The sequence below is a fragment of the Rhinatrema bivittatum genome, chromosome 2, assembly GCF_901001135.1.
Source record: "Rhinatrema bivittatum chromosome 2, aRhiBiv1.1, whole genome shotgun sequence".
In the NCBI taxonomy this organism is placed as follows: Eukaryota; Metazoa; Chordata; class Amphibia; order Gymnophiona; family Rhinatrematidae; genus Rhinatrema; species Rhinatrema bivittatum.
The window spans coordinates 160,235,052-160,256,815 of NC_042616.1; the positions used below are offsets into that span (position 1 = coordinate 160,235,052).

The 21,764-nt window shown below is 43.9% G+C and overlaps 1 protein-coding gene across 2 annotated transcripts in view; it reads right to left on the reverse strand.

Moving 5' to 3' along the window:
- The window catches only part of FAM171A1 (family with sequence similarity 171 member A1), a 285,910-nt gene that overhangs the window by 91,220 nt on the left and 172,926 nt on the right, over positions 1-21,764 (reverse strand). For both annotated transcript variants that reach the window (XM_029588819.1, XM_029588820.1), the window contains exons 4-5: positions 15,270-15,428; positions 553-729 (exon numbers count right to left, since the gene is read on the reverse strand). In XM_029588819.1, coding sequence (XP_029444679.1) covers positions 553-729; positions 15,270-15,428 — 336 coding nt within the window. The remainder of the gene's footprint in view (positions 1-552; positions 730-15,269; positions 15,429-21,764) is intronic.

Genomic DNA, 21,764 nt, shown 5'->3' on the forward strand with positions numbered 1-21,764 from the left:
CAAGTGCTTGCATGCAAGGGAGCAAACCCAGGACTGAAAAATAAACAGAGCCAGCTGGCAACTCTACTTCTTGTATTAAAGCAAGCAAATACAAATGAGGCAGGGAACTCATTCAAAAGAATTCACAGGGCCTGGAGAATTTCACTAAAATGCCCTCCTCAACAATAAATCTTACTCAAATAAAAAACAAAACTAGTTACATGCTGACTGTTACAGTCAAATCAGTACCATTCCTACATTCTGGAAAGTTTGGTTATTATTTAGCTTACAAAAATGTATAGCAGCAAAGGAAATACATAAGTAAACCAACACGCACGATAATTTTACACATATTTCCTGCTTCGCGGACTGAGAGTGATGCACGTCATCCCAAAACAGCACTACAGGGAAAAAGCACTAATGAGAAGCAGAAATAGCTTCATGCAACTCGGCCAAGCTCATTCTGATCCTGTGCGGAACACCACAACCAAATACTCAGCATCGGAAACAGTCCCATGTCTCTCCTCATTACACCCTTCATGGAGCTTTGAGTGTAAAATCTTCCTTGCTTACCAAGTTTTTGGTCGAATCTCCATGCTGGCACGTGAGCATTGTGCTTCAGGTTGCTGTTGGTTGGCAGAGGTACGGTCACATCGATGGGACCATTCACCGGGATTTCCGTCCCATCATTGTTGAGCAAATGAACGCTGACTGCCGTGACGGGGGTCAGATCATATCTGGTGCTATTTCCTATGAAGTATGGAAAAAAACAAACAGGTTTTTTTTTTACAGCATATACTACATGCGCACATTAATTAGAAGTTGATACGCAGCCCCAGCTGTACCCGTGAGCCATAACCTTTATGAGATCACAAGCAGCTTTGTGCCACGCATGGTCCTGAAGCTACTCTGACCTAGGACAAATATTTTTAACTTCTTCGGCTGGGAGAAAGTACTTGTTTAAAATCCATTGAATGCCCTGCTGTGTTGAATCAGTTTATGCTGTAAAATATTAAAATCTACCCCCAGTGCCAGAGCTGGCTCCGGATGTTGCTCTCCAGTGTAAGCTGCAGTCTGAATGAACGGCAGGCTGTGATGTTGCCAGCCACAGTGAAAACTCCTGTGCTGCCACTAGCTGGTACACACCCAGGCTAACAACTGCCCTGTTTGGGAGGCAGTTAACAAGAACATGTGAAACATAAGAACTGTCAAACTGGTACTTAGAGGAAGAGTATAATGAGGATGGTCCTACTGCCCTCAGACCTTTCCATTTTGCAGGTATATTGCATTCAGGAGGTGAGAGCTGTTTCAAACAGGCCCCGGAGTATCCTTCCCATCTCCTTACCTTCTACACCCCCTGCTAAAAGACTCCAATCTTCCCAAAAGACCTTTCATTTCCTCCCCATCTCTGGACTTCCCCCAAACTGAGGGCCTTCGACTGCTATGCCCCAAAGATCTGGAACGAGGTTCCTCTACCTATCCGCCGGGAGCCAAGCTATCTCGCTTTCTGGAAAAAGCTAAAGGCATAGTTATTCAACCAGGCCTTCCTTCAGTCAACTCATTAGGAGGTACTTTATTCTAGTGAAATGGCATACATTGCTAGCCAGTATTTCCACCAATATACTTATTAATCCTTAATTTGATTGTAATCCGCTTTGAGACCATCCATGGCAAAAAGCAGCATATCAAATGTAAATAAATAAATAAATAAATAAATAAATAAAGAGACAAGCTCTCGTTGTGCACACTGCCAGATATGACATGATCTCAGATCCTATCAACAATAATTGAGGCAGGAGCTGTAAATATGTTTGCACTATTTAAGTAATCACTGAAAACGCTACTACGAAACATTAAACCTTCAAGGTACACTGAAAACGCTGCAAAACCTAAGCAATGTTTGGAAGTTGGACTAGTGATGTGACAGCACCCTCTGACGAAGCAGGTGTCGTATGTCAGGGCAAAGCCTCGAATGGAACAATGGTGAAATCATAAAAGCACTGGGACAGCAAACCCAGGAGTGTACTGAACTTCTACAAAAGCCAGGAGCAAGGGGGCTTTCTCATAGCTAAGAACACAAGGCCAAGTTCCCCTCCCTCCCCCTCTCTCTCTCCTTATCCTCCATGGTCTAAGTGCAGACTACAACCATTTTCTTAGATCACCTTTAAAACTACACGTCTCTTACCTGGCCCCCCCCTGAGAAAACTGACCATGGCATTAGAAACCACTTTGAAAATCTGGACTAAATGGAAGGTACAACTCACTGGTGCTAGGACATACTATTACTCCACACATCTTTATTATAACACTCATTTCCCAGCAGGACGGAGCAATAAACCCTTCCATGGGTGGCAACAGAAAGGCATTCTCAGGATAGAACACCTACTTAGTGGGGGCTCCCTCATGTCATGGCCAGATTTATAACACAGGTATACATTACCACGACAGGACTTTTTAGCGGGAAGCCAGATTATTCGCTTTTTGAGGATGCCCTCTATCTCCAAATCTTTAGCATTGGGCAAATCACTTTTTGAACACTTATGTGAGGATGCTGACCGAAAGAGAGGGATGATCTCTAAATTATATGATTTATTGCTGGGTTCTGAACCCCAGCCCTTTAGTCATGTGCTGAAATGGGAACAAGACTTGGGGCACACCATTAGCGTCGAGGACTGGATGCAAATTTATACATCCGCTTATAGCTGCTCTGTGTCTGCCACATTACAGGAGAACTGTTATAAGCTTATCACTCAATGGCACCTTACCCCTAGCACACTGCACCTGAGATATACTCATGTGAGCGATAGATGCTGGAGAGGGTGTGGTCAACTAGGAACATTTTTACACATGTGGTGGCTCTGTGATAAAATCCACCTTCTCTGGCGGCAAGTAGCGCAATGGACAGAGCTCATTTTAGACATACATGGCCTCCTAGACCCGGGTTTTATGTTGCTCCAACACCCACATATCACCTTGGAGAAATCACACAAAGCTTTTTGTCAACAAGCCTTTATTGCTACAAGGCTCACAATTGCGAGCTTTTGGAAGCAAGACAAAACACCGTCACTCGCAATGGTACAGCAGAAGATTCACTACTACTGCAAAATGGCTGCCATAACAGCGGAAGTACACGATTCTTCATCCAAGTTCAGAGAGGCATGGTCCCCATATCCACAATGGGAAGCAAGACAGGCTGGAACTTAACTCCTCTCTGCGAAAACACCAATCATATCCATTTCTAGGACTGAATAGACTTATACTTTTATATCATGGTCACTGAAGATGCTCTGTTTATTGTTCCAATTGACTCTAGATAAGTTCATGGAGGGGGGGGGGGGGGAAAGGGGGTATTTGTGGAGCTACAAGTTACATGTTCACTGATTTATTCTGTACTTTCGGTTACTGCTCCATACTGTTCTAGTTCATTATATCTGCCTTTAATTTGTATGTTCTTCTTTTGAAACATTAATAAAATATAAACTGAAAAAAACCCAAACTACATGTCTTATTTTAGCTACACTTTTTCTTCTCTAATTGCTCCTTCAACATCTTCGCAGGGGGATTCTCACTCAGAATTGACAGAAAACAGAAGTTAACAAAAACAAAAATAAAAATCCCTCACTATCCATCCTATACCAACAAATAATGCACTGGATCTGAGTGATGGCTCAGAGGTAGTGTTGCTCTCTGGCACACAGGAGACCCAGGACTGATTTGCAGGCCTAGCTTTAGCTCACCCGGCTGTCAGGGACCGTGCCCTTTGTGGAGTAAGGAATCCCAGCAATTGCACGACAGTGGCAGCCAGGAGGAGGATTCAAAGTGCATGGGGTCCAGGTCTTTAAAGGGAGCCTGGTCTCTCTGTAGCTTTCTAATGAGGACTTCACCGGGATGGATGGGCTATGAAAGGGAGAGGGATGAAAACACAAGGAAAACTGCCAGGTAGTTGTGAATGGACTTATGGCACTAGTTCACACTGAGTTGGAGGAAGATGCCTGGCCTCTAAATTAATAATAAAAAAAAATCATCAGCCATCTTTTATTCCATGAAATGGAAAGTTTCTCTCACTTCTGGAATTGTGTAGAGCTTTTGCACGGTTTCTAGAAAAGGTTTGCCGGTATCTTTCACTAAAGTGAAACTAAAGGAATGACAGTGCATTTTCAATCCAAGGTGCTGGATTAAAATATTCCCTTTGCTACTTCTAGTAAAGCTTCTCTAAGAGCTTTCTCTTTCAGAGAGGCCTATACCAAAGGGCTGAGCAGCTCCAGGCTGTGTCCTACACTGGCAAACTGGTTTTGTGACAGACCACAGAAAGCTGATGGTAAATGGAGTTCACTCTAAGAACAAACAGGAAGTCTGCACCAGGGATCAGTTCAATATTTTTATATACAATTCTGCACAGGGGGTAGAAGGAAAGGTTCATCTCTCTGCAGAAGATTTTTAAGACATACAGTAGGGCTGACACTGCCAGTAAAGAGGGGAAAAAAACAAATTGTGAACAAGCTTTGGAAACTAAGATCGAAAGCAAAAAAGCGCAAAGTGTCACAATGGGGATTTTTAAGTTCTGATGTGTATCATACAGGACGGGACTCAGAGTGATCAGATTTAATTTCATGGCTGGCAAAAAAAGTGCGGCAGAGCAGTGGTGAGAGCCAGAGATACTACTGCGCCTAGGGAGAAGCATAAACAGCAGAAGTAACTGCTGGTGAGACCTCGTCCACTTCTGAAGGCCGCACCTCCAAAAGAACAGAGGAAGGGCAGAGGCAGTCTAGGGAAGGGCTACCAAAATGACTGCAGAGTCTGTACCAACTGACCAGTGAGGATCTAAAGATGTGTTCCACACAGGAGAGGAGAGGTTGACAGACATTCAAAGCCTCACAAGAATAATGTATAAAAAGCACTGCATTTTCAAGGAGAAAGGAAGTTCCAGAACAAGTGGTCATGTTAGGAGGCTGAAAGTGGGGAGACTCAGGAGTAGTAGCACAAGGATCCATTTCTTCACAGAAAGGATAATGGATAGGATACATGAAACAATCTCAGTGGAGTTGCTGGGAGCACAGAGTATTGGAATTCAAAAAAATATAGGAGAAGCACAGAGGACTAGTGTGTAAAGTGAAGGTAAAGTCTGAGATCAAGCAGGGTATGCAATTTATTTATTTAAAATTCTTTGTAACTTATGCCCTTCAAGGTTTGGGGTGAGGAACACGATTATATACATAAGGTAAAAAAAAAAAGAAACAATACATAAGAGACATCAGGCAGTTGGAGGAGGAAATGGGCAGGTTAGATGCTAGTTATCTGCCATCACGATCTGTGTTCCTCTGTTTTCAACAGCTCTTTCCAATGCATTTGGATGCGTGGGTCAAGTGACAAACATGGTGCTTGAATTCAGAAGCCATTTTTTTTTGTCTTCCTGGCCTTGTAGTTCCTTCGTTCTCCTTTTTATTCCTGCTCAGCTGGAACCAGGGCTGGGATCTGGGGCCATGAGCCTTCATTCACAACTATCTGGGGAATTTTCTCTTAGCTGAATCGACTCTCCCTCCCACTGCTCCTAATCTGATCATTGCAACACCAGTCCTGAGACTGGGAACCCTGTACAAGGCATGGAGCCCAAATCCAGCCACCAGGTGTCACCCTTCAGCAGGCCTCCCTATCCTCAAGGACTACATAAGAACATAAGAAAATAAGAAATTGCCATGCTGGGTCAGACCAAGGGTCCATCAAGCCCAGCATCCTGTTTCCAACAGAGGCCAAACCAGGCCACAAGAACCTGGCAATTACCCAAACACTAAGATGATCCCATGCTACTGATGCAATTAATAGCAGTGGCTATTCCCTAAGTAAAATTGATTAATAGCAGTTAATGGACTTCTCCTCCAAGAACTTATCCAAACCTTTTTTTAACCCAGCTACACTAACTGCACTAACCACATCCTCTGGCAACAAATTCCAGAGCTTTATTGTGTGTTGCGTGAAAAAGAATTTTCTCCGATTAGTCTTAAATGTGCTACTTGCTAACTTCATGGAATGCCCCCTAGTTCTTCTATTATTCGAAAGTGAAAATAACCGAGTCACATCTACTCGTTCAAGACCTCTCATGATCTTAAAGACCTCTATCATATCCCCCCTCAGCCGTCTCTTCTCCAAGCTGAACAGCCCTAACCTCTTCAGCCTTTCCTCATAGGAAAGCTGTTCCATCCCCTTTATCATTTTGGTTGCCCTTCTCTGTACCTTCTCCATCGCAACTATATCTTTTTTGAGATGCGGCGACCAGAATTGTACACAGTATTCAAGGTGTGGTCTCACCATGGAGCGATACAGAGGCATTATGACATTTTCATGTTCTATTAACCATTCCCTTCCTAATAATTCCTAACATTCTATTTGCTTTTTTGACTGCTGCAGCACACTGAGCCGACGATTTTAAAGTATTATCCACTATGATGCCTAGATCTTTTTCCTGGGTGGTAGCTCCTAATATGGAACCTAACATCGTGTAACTACAGCAAGGGTTATTTTTTCCTATATGCAACACCTTGCACTTGTCCACATTAAATTTCATCTGCCATTTAGATGCCCAATCATCCAGTCTTGCAAGGTCCTCCTGTAATGTATCACAGTCTGCTTGTGATTTAACTACTCTGAATATTTTGTATCATCCGCAAATTTGATAACCTCACTCGTCGTATTCCTTTCCAGATCATTTATATATATATCTTGAAAAGTACCCGTCCAAGTACAGATCCCTGAGGCACTCCACTGTTTACCTGAATGTATGCGCATCATTCCCAACCCTGCCCTGGATTGCCTCTCCCCATGCATATAATTTTACAGGTGTAAGAGTTGCAGTTTCCTGCACCATACAGCCTGCTGTAGTACAACATTGATGCCTCCTCCTACAGGCCTTAATTGAGGCCTTCTCTGGCCCTGGGTTGTTTTTTTTTAATTTAAACTTTTTCTTGATTTTTAAAACCTACAAATCTAGAATACAACTTCTGATGATAAAACATGGGGGTAAAAGAGAGCAACATTACAACTGAAAAGTCATACAGTTATATAGTGTGATCCCTGAGACTTCAAATGCACGATTGCACTTAGCAACAGTAGTCTCACATTTGTATATAACATATATTGCATTTCATTAGAAAGTAACATTCAATAAAGTACAGACCTTTCAACACTCTAGACATTTTGATATCCAACAGACAATCAAACATTTAATAATTTCATAATCTTTTATGACAGACTACCACTTGGAGGAACAGGTTTCAAAATCAAAACAGAATGTCTTGGCTTGGCAGCCATGAAATCAACTCGCCTAACCCTCCTCAAAGGCTCTTCAGTGCCACTGGAATTCCACTGAAAAATCCATACATGAGATTTGAATATGTTACATTTAGCAAGGATACTCTCTTTACAGATCCAAGAAAATGTGTCCCCTGTGTGGCTAAGGTCGTCACTTAGCTGGGAGTGTACTAGGAGCACTTTTAATTAAATCATGCAGTCAACGAGGCTATAAAGAATTAAAGAAGCTTTGAAATTTTCGCACTTGTGCTAATTCAACCCTTTTTTGTGCCTGGAACTCCAGCAAGGGTCTGAAACTCACTATCTCTAGGCATCAAGCTAAATCCAGACCTCCTCACTTCCAGGAAGAAGCTGAAAACCTGGATCTTTGTAACAGCCTTCGGCACACAGCCGGAGCTTTGAACTCCCACCTTAAGAATTCTAGAACAATGACCTCAGAATAGACTCTACTCTGACGCCACTCTATTTATTACATTTTTGAATGGAATTTCCTATTTGCATTGCTCCATCATATTTATTACCTTCTTTTGCAGTGTTATTTTGCATCATCTCCTTTGTATTTTTAACTGTACTGAACTTCCTATTATTCTACACTTGCCCCATTATACAACATTTATTTACTTACTAATTTATCTGAAATTCTTAAAGGCCGCGCTAACCTATGTCTCACTCCATGGTAAGACCACACCTTGAATACTGTGTACAATTCTGGTCGCCGCATCTCAAAAAAGATATAATTGCGATGGAGAAGGTACAAAGAAGGGCTACCAAAATGATAAGGGGAATGGAACAGCTCCCCTATGAGGAAAGACTAAAGAAGTTAGGACTTTTCAGCTTGGAGAAGAGACGACTGAGGGGGGATATGATAGAGGTGTTTAAAATTATGAGAGATCTAGAACGGGTAGATGTGAATCAGTTATTTACTCTTTCGGATAGTAGAAAGACTAGGGGGCACTCCATGAAGTTAGCATGGGGCACATTTAAAACTAATCAGAGAAAGTTCTTTTTTACTCAACGCACAATTAAACTCTGGAATTTGTTGCCAGAGGATGTGGTTAGTGCAGTTAGTATAGCGGTTAAAAAAGGATTGGATAAGTTCTTGGAGGAGAAGTCCATTACCTTCTATTAAGTTCACTTAGAGAATAGCCACTGCCATTAGCAATGGTAACATGGAATAGACTTAGTTTTTGGGTACTTGCCAGGTTCTTATGGCCTGGATTGGCCACTGTTGGAAACAGGATGCTGGGCTTGATGGACCCTTGGTCTGACCCAGTATGGCATTTTCTTATGTTCTTATGTCCTAGGCGGCTTACAATTTAAAATTGAAGATACAATAATCGATATTCATACAAGTAGCAAATCCACACCTATCCTTGTTTATTCATTACATATTTAAGCAGTTAATAAATTAAGCAAGAGTCACTGAACTTCTCTTTGGCCTAATAGGAGGCTTGTCTAAATAAATGGGCCTTCAGTTGTTTCTTGAATGTGATGGCATTTTCCTGTTTCCTTAAGGAGAGTACACGCTGGTGCCACATTTGTGGCCCAGCCACGAACTGCAATTTGTCACGAATCTCTGCAAGTCAAATTGTTTTGCACTGAATTAATACCCACTGTAATTTATTTGTTATTGTTTTGTTATCCTGCTTATAACCGTATTATTCCTGTACTCCATAACGATTGTAAAGCCCAGGGGCAGTGGAACACCTCTTTGGTTGGAGGGCAGGGCCAGGCAAAACAACCAAGCTCCACCCCCAAGCTCGGACTGTCCCCAGACTGCCAGCCTCCTGCCATGGACCCCCAGCAGTGGAATCCCCCTCAGCCTCGAGACTCTGATCCCCCACCCCCAGCCAAACAGCCTGCCTGCCTCAAACCTTCCATCTTCCTCTACCTTAGCAAGCCACTCACTTGCTCCTGCACACACCATATGATTCTCCGCCAGTTTGAGCTGCACGGATGCCTGCATTCTCACGCTGTCCTCACGAGACCTGGCACGAGAACATCGGCACTCCCACCGATGAATCCTGCAGAGGACCGTCTGATGACAGAAGAAGCAGTTCCAAAACAGTGCGGCTTGAAAACTGGACAGGCCGGTGCCTGGGTGGCCCATGCTGTTCTGATGTCTATGAGAAAACCCGATTCTGTGCTGTAACATGCTTTGAATTCTTTTGTTGGAAAAACATGCAAAAAATAAACAAGGAAGCTGGGTCTCCCCTCCCTGCCAGGGCTGGAGCACATGACCTCTGTAACCCGCATGCCTGCTGCCGGACAGCTGACCGCGCTGTGACCAAGTCTTGGAATCGGCCGTTTCAGGAAAGCTTCAAAGGAGCCATTGCCTTCCATCTACAGGAGTTCTTTGGGCAGGCCTTTGGAAAGCAAAAGTTAAAAGGAATTTGCAGGTAACCTTGTCCTTCTTTCACAAGCTGCAAGGAGAATTAAAATCAATAGTCCCCACTACTCTCCTGTCTTCTCGCATGCAACAAGGTCTCATTTTTTATTCATTACTTATTGAGGACAAGATCTACTTTGCAGACAAAATTTTCTACATAATGAGCATTCTATAATAAGTTTGCCTATGCAAGACCAAGGTTTCAAAGCCATCTACTATTAGTTGGGGAACAGCAGATGAAGATTTTGCAGAGTACTGGCAGATTGTACTCCTTACGTAATGTAATTTTGCAGAAGCTTATGAAACCCTGACCTCTGAGAAACTGTGGGTAGAGGCAGAAAGCAAATGTCCTTGTTTTTACATTTCTCAACAAGGATATATTTTTTGCCTCAGGTGTGACAATATCATTTACCCACAACTTTCTTGTGTGGGGTGAACATGAACCAATATGCTCATTAATCTAAGATGTTGTTAATACATTATCCATAATGCATCTGGTACTCGGGGGTATTATACTTACACAACTACGGAGCTCTTTAATTAATAGGTGGACTAGATGTAGTGGACCTCGTGTGGCTAATCACAGTCAGATTTCATCCCTATGTGTGGATTCTGGAGTTTAACTTCTGTTAGCAGTTCCAAAAATGCAGGCTATACTGAAGTGGTGATCCTAACTGGTCTATCTTTATTAACACAATGCTTAACAACAGGAACAATCCTTTTACAGATTTCTTTTCCACAATAGCTCTTTACTAAGGTACACCACTTTGTAGATTTTTCGTTCTTTTCCAGAGCACTGAAGAATCTGCTTTGTAGCAAGGGGATTTCAGAGCTAAGTTATTCTATTCGTCCTACACATCAGGGGAACAAGTCCTTGGAATACTGTTACTTTATTTCCTTTTTGAGCAACTCCCTTTTGCTTTTAAGGATGCTTAATTTGCATCTGAATCCTAAATCCAGACTGTGGGCTCCTTCAGCTTCAAATTTCAGAGGATCTCCTTTTAACTCATGCTTCTGGCTGCTGACATGTGGGATGTCTTCCAAGGCAAAGAGTTACTTCTCTTAGGGTCTCATGATCCTCTCTTGGAGCCTGTGGCAGCCGTGCGGGGAGCTACGCACCTTCAACCTCCTCCAGGCTGAATTTCCTGCTCTTCCTTCTCAATGCTGCTTTCCTCTAACTCTGCTTCTCTGGGAAGAAACAGGAAGAAGTTGTCTCCAGATCCATCCACACATTGCCTAGTTAAATAAACTCTGCATCCAGTCACAATACCTGGAAACTCTCCAAATTTGGCCTAGAACCTCTGGAATTCTAAAGGAATTGCCTGGTCTCCAGGCCAACACCAGAAAACTCTGAGTGTTGATGCAAAAGCGGGCCCATGCAGGCCCTGGAAGAAGACATCGCCTGGGCTTCAGGGGTGGGAAGGAGAAGGATCATCAGTTGTCCTGGAAGAAGTGTTGGGCCCACGTAGTGGAAGAAGAAACAGAGGCAGCATAGGGCCTGCACAGCAGCAGAAGGACTAGCATCGGGCCCCTATGGTGGAAGAAGAAACAGGGCAAGCATCAGGCCCGTGTGGCAGAAGGAGGGGGAAGCCATCAGTTGGCCATGAGAGCCTGAAGGAGGAGGCTGCTGGACTAGCCTGCTGCCACAGGTGGGTTCTGAGGGAGGGGGAGAGAATGAGTGAGCATATATGTGAGAATGAGTGGGTGAGTGCAAATGTGTATGGGTGAGTGGGAGGCAGAGATGTGAGTGTGGGGGTGTGCGTATAAATAGGCATGTATTTATGTGGGAGAATGAGAAGAGTGAGCACATGGGGTACATTTTCAGAACGTTATGAGCGTAAAAATTAGCACATATGCATGTAAGTAATATGTACTTGCACAATCTATATTTTATAATCACTGAAAATATAAACCCACAATATGCTTTGCATGCACACAGAAACACGTAAAAAATGGGCAGTCTTGGGCCAGGGTCGAAAGTTATGCACATAAAGTTGAATTTTAAACGCCCGATGCGCGCGAAAATTAGGGGATGCGCGCGAAAATGAGGGGCCTCCTCTCTCCAATATGTGTCCCATTAGAATTTCCTTCCATTGCTCCTTCTCTCTTTCTACAATATGTGTCCCACTAGAACATTCTACCTTTTATATAGATTTCACTTGTTCCCCAAATGCTGTGCTCTTATTGTGCATGTAATGCAATGAATGTCATTAACTTATGTATTTCAATGGTTTTTAGTTAATTATTGTATTATAACGCCTGTTGCCGCTTTTTTCAATGATTGTTTTTTAATCAGTTTATTGTAAAGCCTGTTGCTGCTTTGTAGTTCACTGTAAACCGAGGTGATGTCCAGAACGTGCCGCGGTATATAAAAATCCCGAAATAAAATAATAAAATAAAAATAAGTTGGCCAAGAGGATTTTAAAAGCCACTGGGCATGTACAAATGAAAAGTTCCCCCAAAAAGTGGTGGGACGTGGGCATGGTCTGGGCGAGGCATGGGCGTTTCTGGATTTAAACCTAAAATTGGCGCGTAAATACCGGGGTTCCCTGCCGCCCAACTTTACTTCTGCTATGGATGACATATAACTTATAAAACAAAAAAAATCTAGACAGATCAGTGGTGTTTTAAGGATTAGGTTATTTTCACATGCACATTTTTATAATAGGCAGGAAAAGTACTATGTTCAAGGCATTGAAATATTTGCTTTAAATTCATTGCAGTTATTCACACGTAAGTATACATACATACATACGTTGCGGGGTAGAGAGGTGCGCATATCTTTTGATACGCGCAGGTTATAAAATACTATCATAGATCTACACGTGGCCATATACGCACATATGTGCTGCTGCGTGTGGCAGTTTGCAAGTTATCCTCCCTGTGAGCATGTATGTGAGTGAAAATGAGCATATGAGTAAGACAGAGAGAGTATGCGTGAGAGAATGAGAGGAGAGTATGAGAGTGTGCGTGTAAACATGAACATGTATATGTGTGAAAGAGTGTGGGAGTGAACATGCGAGTCTGTTGGGAGTGTTTTTCATTCTCAAAGTTTGTACACCTACAGCTCCCCCTCAACCTACCAATCCACAATAATCTCAGGATGATTGGAAATCCAACGTTTCCAGTACTGCCAACCACTAGGGTGTCTCCCCACAGGGATCTACTGGGACATACTACTCTAGCCAGGGCTTACAGTAGTAAACATGTGAAAAGGAAAGCAATGGGAAATAAAAGCTCCAAAACGCCTCCAGGAGCACAAGTATTTTGTGCAATGGCAGGGGAGATACTTTAATGCCGGGTAGTGGCCTTCTCCCCTACAGAAAGATGTGCACAAACATGTCAGCAGATGTGCAGCATGTCAGCAGACGTGCAGCATGTCAGCAGTACGCAAGGTGAAGCTGCATGGAATATAAACAGGTCGCTGTTCAGACTGCAGTCATGAAATTGTTTAAAGTCTCTTCCCTGCCAGAGGTAAAGGAGAGTCCAGGAACATGGAGCCAGGAATTATACTATAAGCCGTAGAGTTTTATCTCGGGATAGGTTTTGTGCCCCTGCCAGCAATGTGTTTATAAATTATGGGAAGAGTTCTGGTGGGTTGAAAACTCAGGCCCATACACTATGAGATGATTTTCGCCATGGAAGCCAACGGGGCAGTTTTGTTTGGCTGATTTCCATGAGCAATAGCTCTTCTGTTAGTTTGAAACAAGCAGAACCAAAATCACAGCCCCAAGCCTTTCTTCAGTCACTTTCAGCAGAAGAATATTTAAATGATTCCCCCACCTCTCCCTGCAGTTACAGGAGCAATTGCACTGACAGGAAAAACAACAAACTGGATGGGATCCAAGTGGTTCATATTGGCAAGGATTTAAAAATAAAAATAAAAAGTGATGTCCCACACAGCAGGTGAAATAATCCGATTCCGTGCCAGCGTGCCTGCTCTGATCATGGGCAGCACAGCTTGCCTAAAAGAGCAGTCCGAGCTAGAGCCTTCGAAATAGCAAACTCATCTGTTTATTTTTTCTATTTTCACTGCATTATATGCTCTTTTCGGTTTCAATACTACAACTCTGTTCACAGTCCCAGTCTCTTATTTGTTTTATTTTCCTATTTTTACAATACAATACGATACACTACAATCTAATTAGCCATCTTCTTCTACCTGATAGATACGCTGAGGTCAATATTCAAAGAGTTTGTCTGACTAACCCTGGGAGTTAGTCAGACAAACGTTATGCTCACCAACTAAGATCTGTCTGGGTAAATGATGCCTGTAAAAATATTTACCTGGATCAAATGAGGCATTGCTGGGAGTGTTCTTGATATTCAGTGCTGGCCAGCTAAAGTTAGCTGGAGATTGGTAGGAAAAAATAGCCATCCTAAAATTAGTCAAATAATTTTATCTCGATGTATTCAGCAGCACGTTTACCCGGACAAGTGACACTGAACATCCGAGCAAAGTTAACTGGATAAAGTTGTCTGAATCGCTTACCTGTTCAACGGGTCTTTGAATATTGACCTCATTATTGTCTCGTTCTGGAAGGAGGCTCCTAGGTGCTCATATTGAAGAAAGCAGGTGTTTGAAATTGCTTTAACCGAGAAAATAATGTTTTCTCTTAAAAGTGAGCTCAATGTCTACCAAGCATTTGGAACAAGTACTGGTCTAGTATTTAACAGTTGTAATAACATAGGGACAAGCTGCTGAAAGATGACCGAACTGCACCTGTTTCGGCCAATCTGATGCAACGTTACTGAAAACTCCCTCTCTCATGTTAAGAATTATCTAACCTGTCTGTGCGGAATGGATTTGTTGTGTTGCCTGTCAAGTTACAAGGTACAAACTACTTGATCTGATTGGCAGGTATGTGCTTGAATAATGTGGCAGAGTTTCATGTGTCCTGAGAATATGTTTGTTTTTACGTGCTCTGCGCTGAACGTCAGACAGAGCGAGTGCTACGTTTTATGGGCTATATTGTTTACAACACAGTACACTGTATAGAAGACACAACTTTCTTTTAAGTTATAACAGTTAAAATGTTCTACTACTTCAGATAAGAACAAAAACACATATAAAAACCCCATGTTTCGTTTAAAAAAAAACCCAAAACCAAAAGATCTTACCATGTACCACATCTGAACAAAGCACTATTGCTATTAGTTTCTTGCTAATAAAATTAATAATTTTTACATTTGATTACTGTACTGTAGAAAGATAGCTCTACACGAGAAGAAAGGGCTAAAAAAATATGCTTTAATAGCAGAGACTATTGGACAAGTCAAACTGGAAAGTGGCATGTTACTATGAGGTCATTTGCTGGCACCTGGAAATACTACAATATGTGCATACACACTCACACATGCTCTTTTACCAAATTTGTTTAAATCAAATATTAAACTCTTATCCTTTTGTGGTCTAAACAGACTCTATATGTAAGCTGTCTGTACCATTATAACATGGAGGCAAATAATTCATAGTCCCTTTAAAAAAAAAAAAAAGCAAAACAAAAAAACAACTCTAAACTAAATTAAGTTTAGAATGTGGAATAGAATAAAATTAATACTGAGAATATTTTATTGAAAAAACCCCCCAAAGATTTACCAGTTCCATTTCCATCTAATCCTTGTAAATAAGGAAAGCTGTCCACTTCCCAAGGCGAGCTGGCGGCAGTCAGGAACGCAGTCAGATCATTGTAGGTGGCATTCCCAGGTAAGGTCAATGCCCGTCTCTGAAAGTGAACTCGAGGCTGAGCTCGCGAGCCTGTAAAAACAAATCACTGTGTTAATCAGATGGCACCGGACACTTATGCAGCTCTCTGTGATAAGCAGTAACACACAGTTGGGAGGGCAGTGGGAAAAGCTGTGTTGCTCCCATGTCTGTGTGCACAGAAGTCAATTTCCACAGGACAGAGCCAAATAATCCTAGAATATATATTTACCATCTGACAATCTGGAATGTGTTAATCCACTTAGAAAATGGTTGAACTATTTTTTTTTAAGCCGTGGTAAACATTTTGCTTTGAAAAACAATTTTAGGGAATTTCTGTAATACATCTGCACTAATGGGTATCTCCCACTGAATTGAATTAAAATGCTAACAATCAAATGTAAAAAAAACATAATGCATTAATTAATTTCAGTAGAACATCTGCCAACTGAGACTTTAAGCCTCATATTGAATCAAAGAACAATGTCTGCTTGCCCTGTTCACAAGGCACAGACAGCTGCAGCTTTGCAAAGAGAGACCACATTCTGTGCAATTCACTGTAGCACATCCAGTCCCATCAGAATCCATCAAGTGAGAATTACGTAAAAAAACAAACCATATTTCCTAATTCTTTTTCATTCTTTTGTTTTTAATTAATTTGGTCAATTTTGTTTATTCATAAATTAACTGTTGCCTAACAATAAGGGGTAGATTTTAAAAGAAGCGCGATCAGCCTACTTTTGCTTGCGCATCACTCAAGCAAAAGTACGCTGGATTTTAGTAGATACGCGCGGAGCCGCGCGTATCCACTAAAATCCCTGGATCGGCGCGCGCAAGGCTATTGATTTTGTATAGCCGGCGCGCGCCGAGCCGCGCTGCCTAACCCGTTCCCTCCAAGGCCGCTCCGAAATCGGAGCGGCCTCGGAGGGAACTTTCCTTTGCCCTCCCCTCACCTTCCCCTCCCTTCCCCTACCTAACCCACCTGCCCGGCCCTGTCTAAACCCCCCCTTACCTTTGTCGGGGGATTTACGCCTCCCGGAGGGAGACGTAAATCCCCGCGCGCCAGCGGGCCTCCTGCGCGCCGGGCCGCGACCTGGGGGCGGGTACGGAGGGCGCGGCCACGCCCCCGGACCGCCCCGGGCCGTAGCCACGCCTCCGTACCCGCCCCCAAAACGCTCCCGACACGCCCCCGAAACGCCGCGACGACCGGGCCCGCCCCCCGACACGCCCCCGACACGCCCACTCCGAAAACCCCGGGACTTACGCGAGTCCCGGGGTTCTGCGCGCGCCGGTGAGCCTATGTAAAATAGGCTCACCGGCGCGCAGGGCCCTGCTCGCGTAAATCCGCCCGGTTTTGGGCGGATTTACGCGAGCAGGGCTCTGAAAATCCGCCCCTAACTGTATATGGTCATTAGCAGTATTCTCCTTGTGCGGCCTCCTTAAGATCCTGAAACTCAGAATGGCTCAGCTGTGCTTCATCACCCTAAAATTTTCAGAATCCTACTGAAGAATCTCTTTGCCAGATAGACACAATCATTCATCAAAATGCATTAGGGCATTATCGGGGGCATTAGGGCCCTAATGCCCGCGATAACTCCATAGAGCACGCAACAGTTAGCACAATGCATGGTGCGAATGCAAATTTTACAAATGTATTCAAAGGGGCGGGGATTGGGGAAGGGTTTGGGCGGGATCAATGAAAATGAGGGATGTTATCGCACATATTTAATGCCGGAAATATCTACACCTTTTTTCCTGGCGTTAAGCTGTGTGGTATGCCTGAAATCCCCAAAATGCAATTTGCGAATAATATCACAAATTTTGTTTCAGGCATTTTTGGGGGGGGGGGGGGGAGAGAGAGAGAGAGAGAGCCTCTGGGGTGACACACATAGTAGTCAACTATTTATACTGCTATAGGAGGGCCAACTAGTAACTCGAGGTGAGGATTTGGTGGTGGTGTAGGGTTTTGGGGCCAGTTTTACATGCAGAGTGAGACGTACGAACAGCACAGTACACCTCAGTGAAGATTTGACGTGATTTGGAGTGAGGAAACTGGCCCCAAAACCCGAGACCACCACCTCCCTAGCTTGATAGAATCCTACTATCAAGCTAGGGTGAGAGAACATTGTAGAAATCTCAGCTTTGTATGACTTTCCTCCCTCCAAATCACGTCAAATCTTCACCAAGGTCTACTGTGCTGTTCATACGGCCCCAAAAGCCTACACCACCACCAAATCCTCACCTCAAGTTACTAGTTGGCCCTCCTATAGCAGTATAAATAGTTGACTACTAGGTGTGCCACTCCAGAGGCTCTTTCCCTCCCTCTCTCTCTCTCTCCCAGCACTTCACAAGTAGCAAAGTACAAATATTGTGGGGTGTGAAAACTTTAAAGTACGTCATGATAATCTACCTATGCAAAGCACTAAGACAGCACATGGTGCAGTAAGTCTAAAATTACCATAGCCATACCCCTTATCCTTACTGCGGGCATTATTCATACAAAAATTATCACATTTCGATAAATCTAGGCCAGAGAGAGGTGTCTCCTATAGACCAAATCAAGGAGGAGAACATTCTTGCAATCCAGCTATTGGGATAGCTGTATGCCAGTGGTAATATAACTCTGAACTTAGAGTGCTGGTTAATCAATTCTCAATCAATGCTATCTAAATACAGTATATGGTGTTTCCTGACCTAAGTTTATTTCACAAGCTACACCTTTACGCAATAACTGAGACTTGGTCAAGAGATGGTGAGATGTTCTGCTTTCTTCGGCTTGTTCCCCAGGGTATTCCTTTATTTATAAAAACAGATTAGGGAAAAGAGGAAGTGTTGTAGCTCTAAAATTTACTTTGCTGAAACAAGAATGAAAGAAAGTGATATTATATCCTCCTGTTTTATTGAGGAGTTACTAGTTTGGGTGGATATTGGATCACGATTTATATTCTGCTAATATATAATCAACCAGATTCATCTAAATTTTGAGTGACAAATACAATTGACGTCATTAGTGTCTGTGACACTGGTTCTGAGCATTTATTAATAGTAGGAGATTTAAATGTCCTTATGGAAGACCCGATTACAATTAGACAATGTGACTGAGATTTTAAAAACATATTATGTGTCTTAGGTTTCCAGAAATGGGTGGATAAATTCACTCCTAAGGCTGGAAAAATTTCAGGTCCAAGTACAGATCCCTGAAGTGTTGTGCGTCCCGGCCGCAATGGCACCGTGGCCGGGCCTGCTCACCTCGCCCTTCCTTCGACCAGCTCCAGGCACCCCTCCCTTGCTGCCACAGCCAGTTCATGGCGTCCTTGGGCTCTCCACTCACCATCCTCCTCGCAGGCCTCACAGCAGAGCTCCCGTCGGGGCTCCGTGTTGTCGGCGTCCTCGACCACGCCCCTAGTCGTGCGCGCAGCCGACGTGCAGCCCTTTAAAGGGCCCAAGGCAGGAAAACCCACAGGGCGCCTCTCGATGACGTCACGTAGACTTGCTATTTAAGGCGAGGCTCTGTCCCCAGGATCTCGCCTTGGCAATCTTGTCGACACCGTTGGTGTGCTAGTTTGCCTTTGTGTTCTAAGTGTTCTCCTGTTCCAGTGACTCCTGTTCCAGCTTCTCTGTGTTCCTGTGTCTTCCGTTCCCAGTGCCTCTGTGTGTTCCTGTATCCTTCTCAGGTAGTACCTCTTTGGACTGACCTTTGGTACTCACCACTGCCTGCCTGAACATTCTCTTGCCTGCCGCCTGGAACCGACCACTGCCTGCCTTGACTACGCCCAGACTAATTCTGGTATTGATCCCTGCTTTGGCTGACTCCTCCTGGACTGATACTCTGGCTCTGACCCTTGCGCGTCACTCGGACACTCTCTTCTGGCCTATTGTGACCATTAGACCAACCTGCTTGGAAACCAACCGCGACTTCCACTTGGCTAGACCCACAGGCGCTGCCTGTCTCACTCGGAGAACCTTCCTGAACTGTTGCCTCCCTGAGGTTTCCGGAGCTTCCAGTTCGGGTCTAGCCCATCCACTTTGCATCAGCCGCGCACCCTTGCTCGAGTTGGGCACACCCCTCCGCTACCTCTCCTGGAGACCTAGAGGCCCACCTAAGTCCAGGTGGTCCGAGTACCCAAAGGCTCAACCTGCGGAAACCCTGGACTATTATTGGTGAAGCTCCAGCTAGCCTCTGTCTCTTAGTGTTCTCTGCTTCCTGCTGGCAGGCGCTCTCTGGGTCTGACCAGAGGGTCGTACCAATCCTGCACCATGAGGCACTCCACTGTTTACCTTTTTCCACTGTGAAAACTGACCATTTAATCCTACTCTCTGGTAGAGATGTGCAATCGTTTATCATGAATTAGGCAATTGCAACGAAACCCGAAAAGGATTTTCACCGAACTTCGGGGAAAATTCATTTTTCGGGTTTGTGTGGGGAGAGGGGCACATTTTTTTTTTAAAATTAAAAACCACCCCAAACATTAAGATTAAGTATAATACAACCACCCTCCCCCATCCCAATCCCTCCCCAAGTCTTACTAACATCCCTGGGGGTCCAGCGGGGTCCCGGGTTCCATTTGTCCCTCCGTGCCTGGTGTGCCACTGCAAGCCTTGCTCAAAATGGTGCCGAATAGCCTCTGAACTACTATGTCACAGGGGCTACCGGCGCCATTGGTCAGCCCCTGTCACATGGCCATCGGCGCCATCTTGTGCTCATACCATGTGACAGGGGCTGACCAATGACGCCGGTAGCCCCTGTGACATAGTATGGGCAAAGGCTATTGGCGCCATTTTGATTCCTGGCATCCGACGGCACAAGTGCAGGAGATCGCTCCCGGACCCCCGCTGGACCCCCAGGGACTTTTGGCCAGCTTGGGGGGCCTCCTGACCCCCCCCCCCCAAGGCTTGCCAATAATCCCTGGGGGTCCAGGAGCGATTTCGTTGTCGGCTGCCAGGAATCAAAATGGCACCGATAGCCTTTGCCCATACTATGTCACAGGGGCTACCGGCATCATTGGTCAGCCCCTGTCACATGGTATGAGCACAAGATGGCGCCGATGGCCATGTGACAGGGGCTGACCAATGGCGCCGTTAGCCCCTGTGACATAGTAGTTCAGAGGCTATTCAGCACCATTTTGAGCAAGGCTTGCAGTGGCACACCAGGCACGGAGGGACAAATGGAACCCGGGACCCCGCTGGATCCCCAGGGATGTTAGTAAGTCTTGGGGAGGGATCGGGATGGTGGGGGGGGGGGGGGGTTTGTATGTAATGTTTTAAAATGAATTTAAATGCTTGGAGTGGGGTTTTTTTAGCTTCGTTTTCCCGCTTCATTTTTTGGGCCGGTTTCGGGTTTCCTCGTTTCATTTTTCTAAAAAACTAAACGAGAAAACCCGAATTTTACCACGAAGTATCAGAGTCAAAAAACGACCTGGTAGAAAAAAACGAAGCACATCTCTACTCTCTGGTTCCTGTCTTTTTTTTTTTTTAATTTAATCTTTATTAAATTTAATCTTTTTAAGTTTTCAATATCAAACAAAGTATCCACTTTGTACAGAAATATGGTATTTCACATTGGAAATAATATGAAACAAATAAAGGAAAATAAGACAAATATCTAGAAATACTCTCTTCTGTTTAACTACCCGTTAGATCACAATTCAAGGGGGGAGGCAGCATTTGACAAAATGAGAAGATAAACAGGAAATTCTAATAATTAGAAAAGGCCAACACTGTATTACTGCAATAACATAATATGATGAACTTCACTAAGTACTGCTAACTTGCAGCAGGGCTTTCTTGGATTCAACAAAACTTTTAAACTGTTCTGGTAGAAAAAAATGTAATTATCTCTATTATATTTTATGATGCATTTACAAGGGAACCTTAGAAAAAAAAGTTGCTCCCAGGGCCAAAGTTTCCTGGCGCAATGCCAAGAAACCTTTCCTTTTCAGCTGTGTGGATTTGGTCAAATCAGGAAAGATCCTAATTTTAGAACCCATAAAAAGAATATTGGATTTCTTAAAATAGGCCCTCATAACATCACCCAGATCATTCTTGTTGAAAAAAGAGATCAGCAGGGTAGTTCTTTCTGCTATTTCGTAGTTAGATGATTCAAGAAAACCAGTCAGATTCTCTAAGTCGATTGGGCAGCTTGAATTTGTACAGCAGTACAATAAAGAGTCTATCCATACTGTGTCTGCTATCTGAGTTCAGCCTATCGCAGTGGTTCCCCACGGGGCCCCTCCCCATGGGCGGAGGAGTCATCTCCATTGCGACCAAGGGTCCCCAATGCCACAAACTCAACAGATTGCTAACTCCATGGACTCGGCTCAGCTCGCAGCTCTACAGGCCATCCCTGGCCTAGCCCAGCGGATCACAGAACAACAAAAGTCTTTGGAGAGC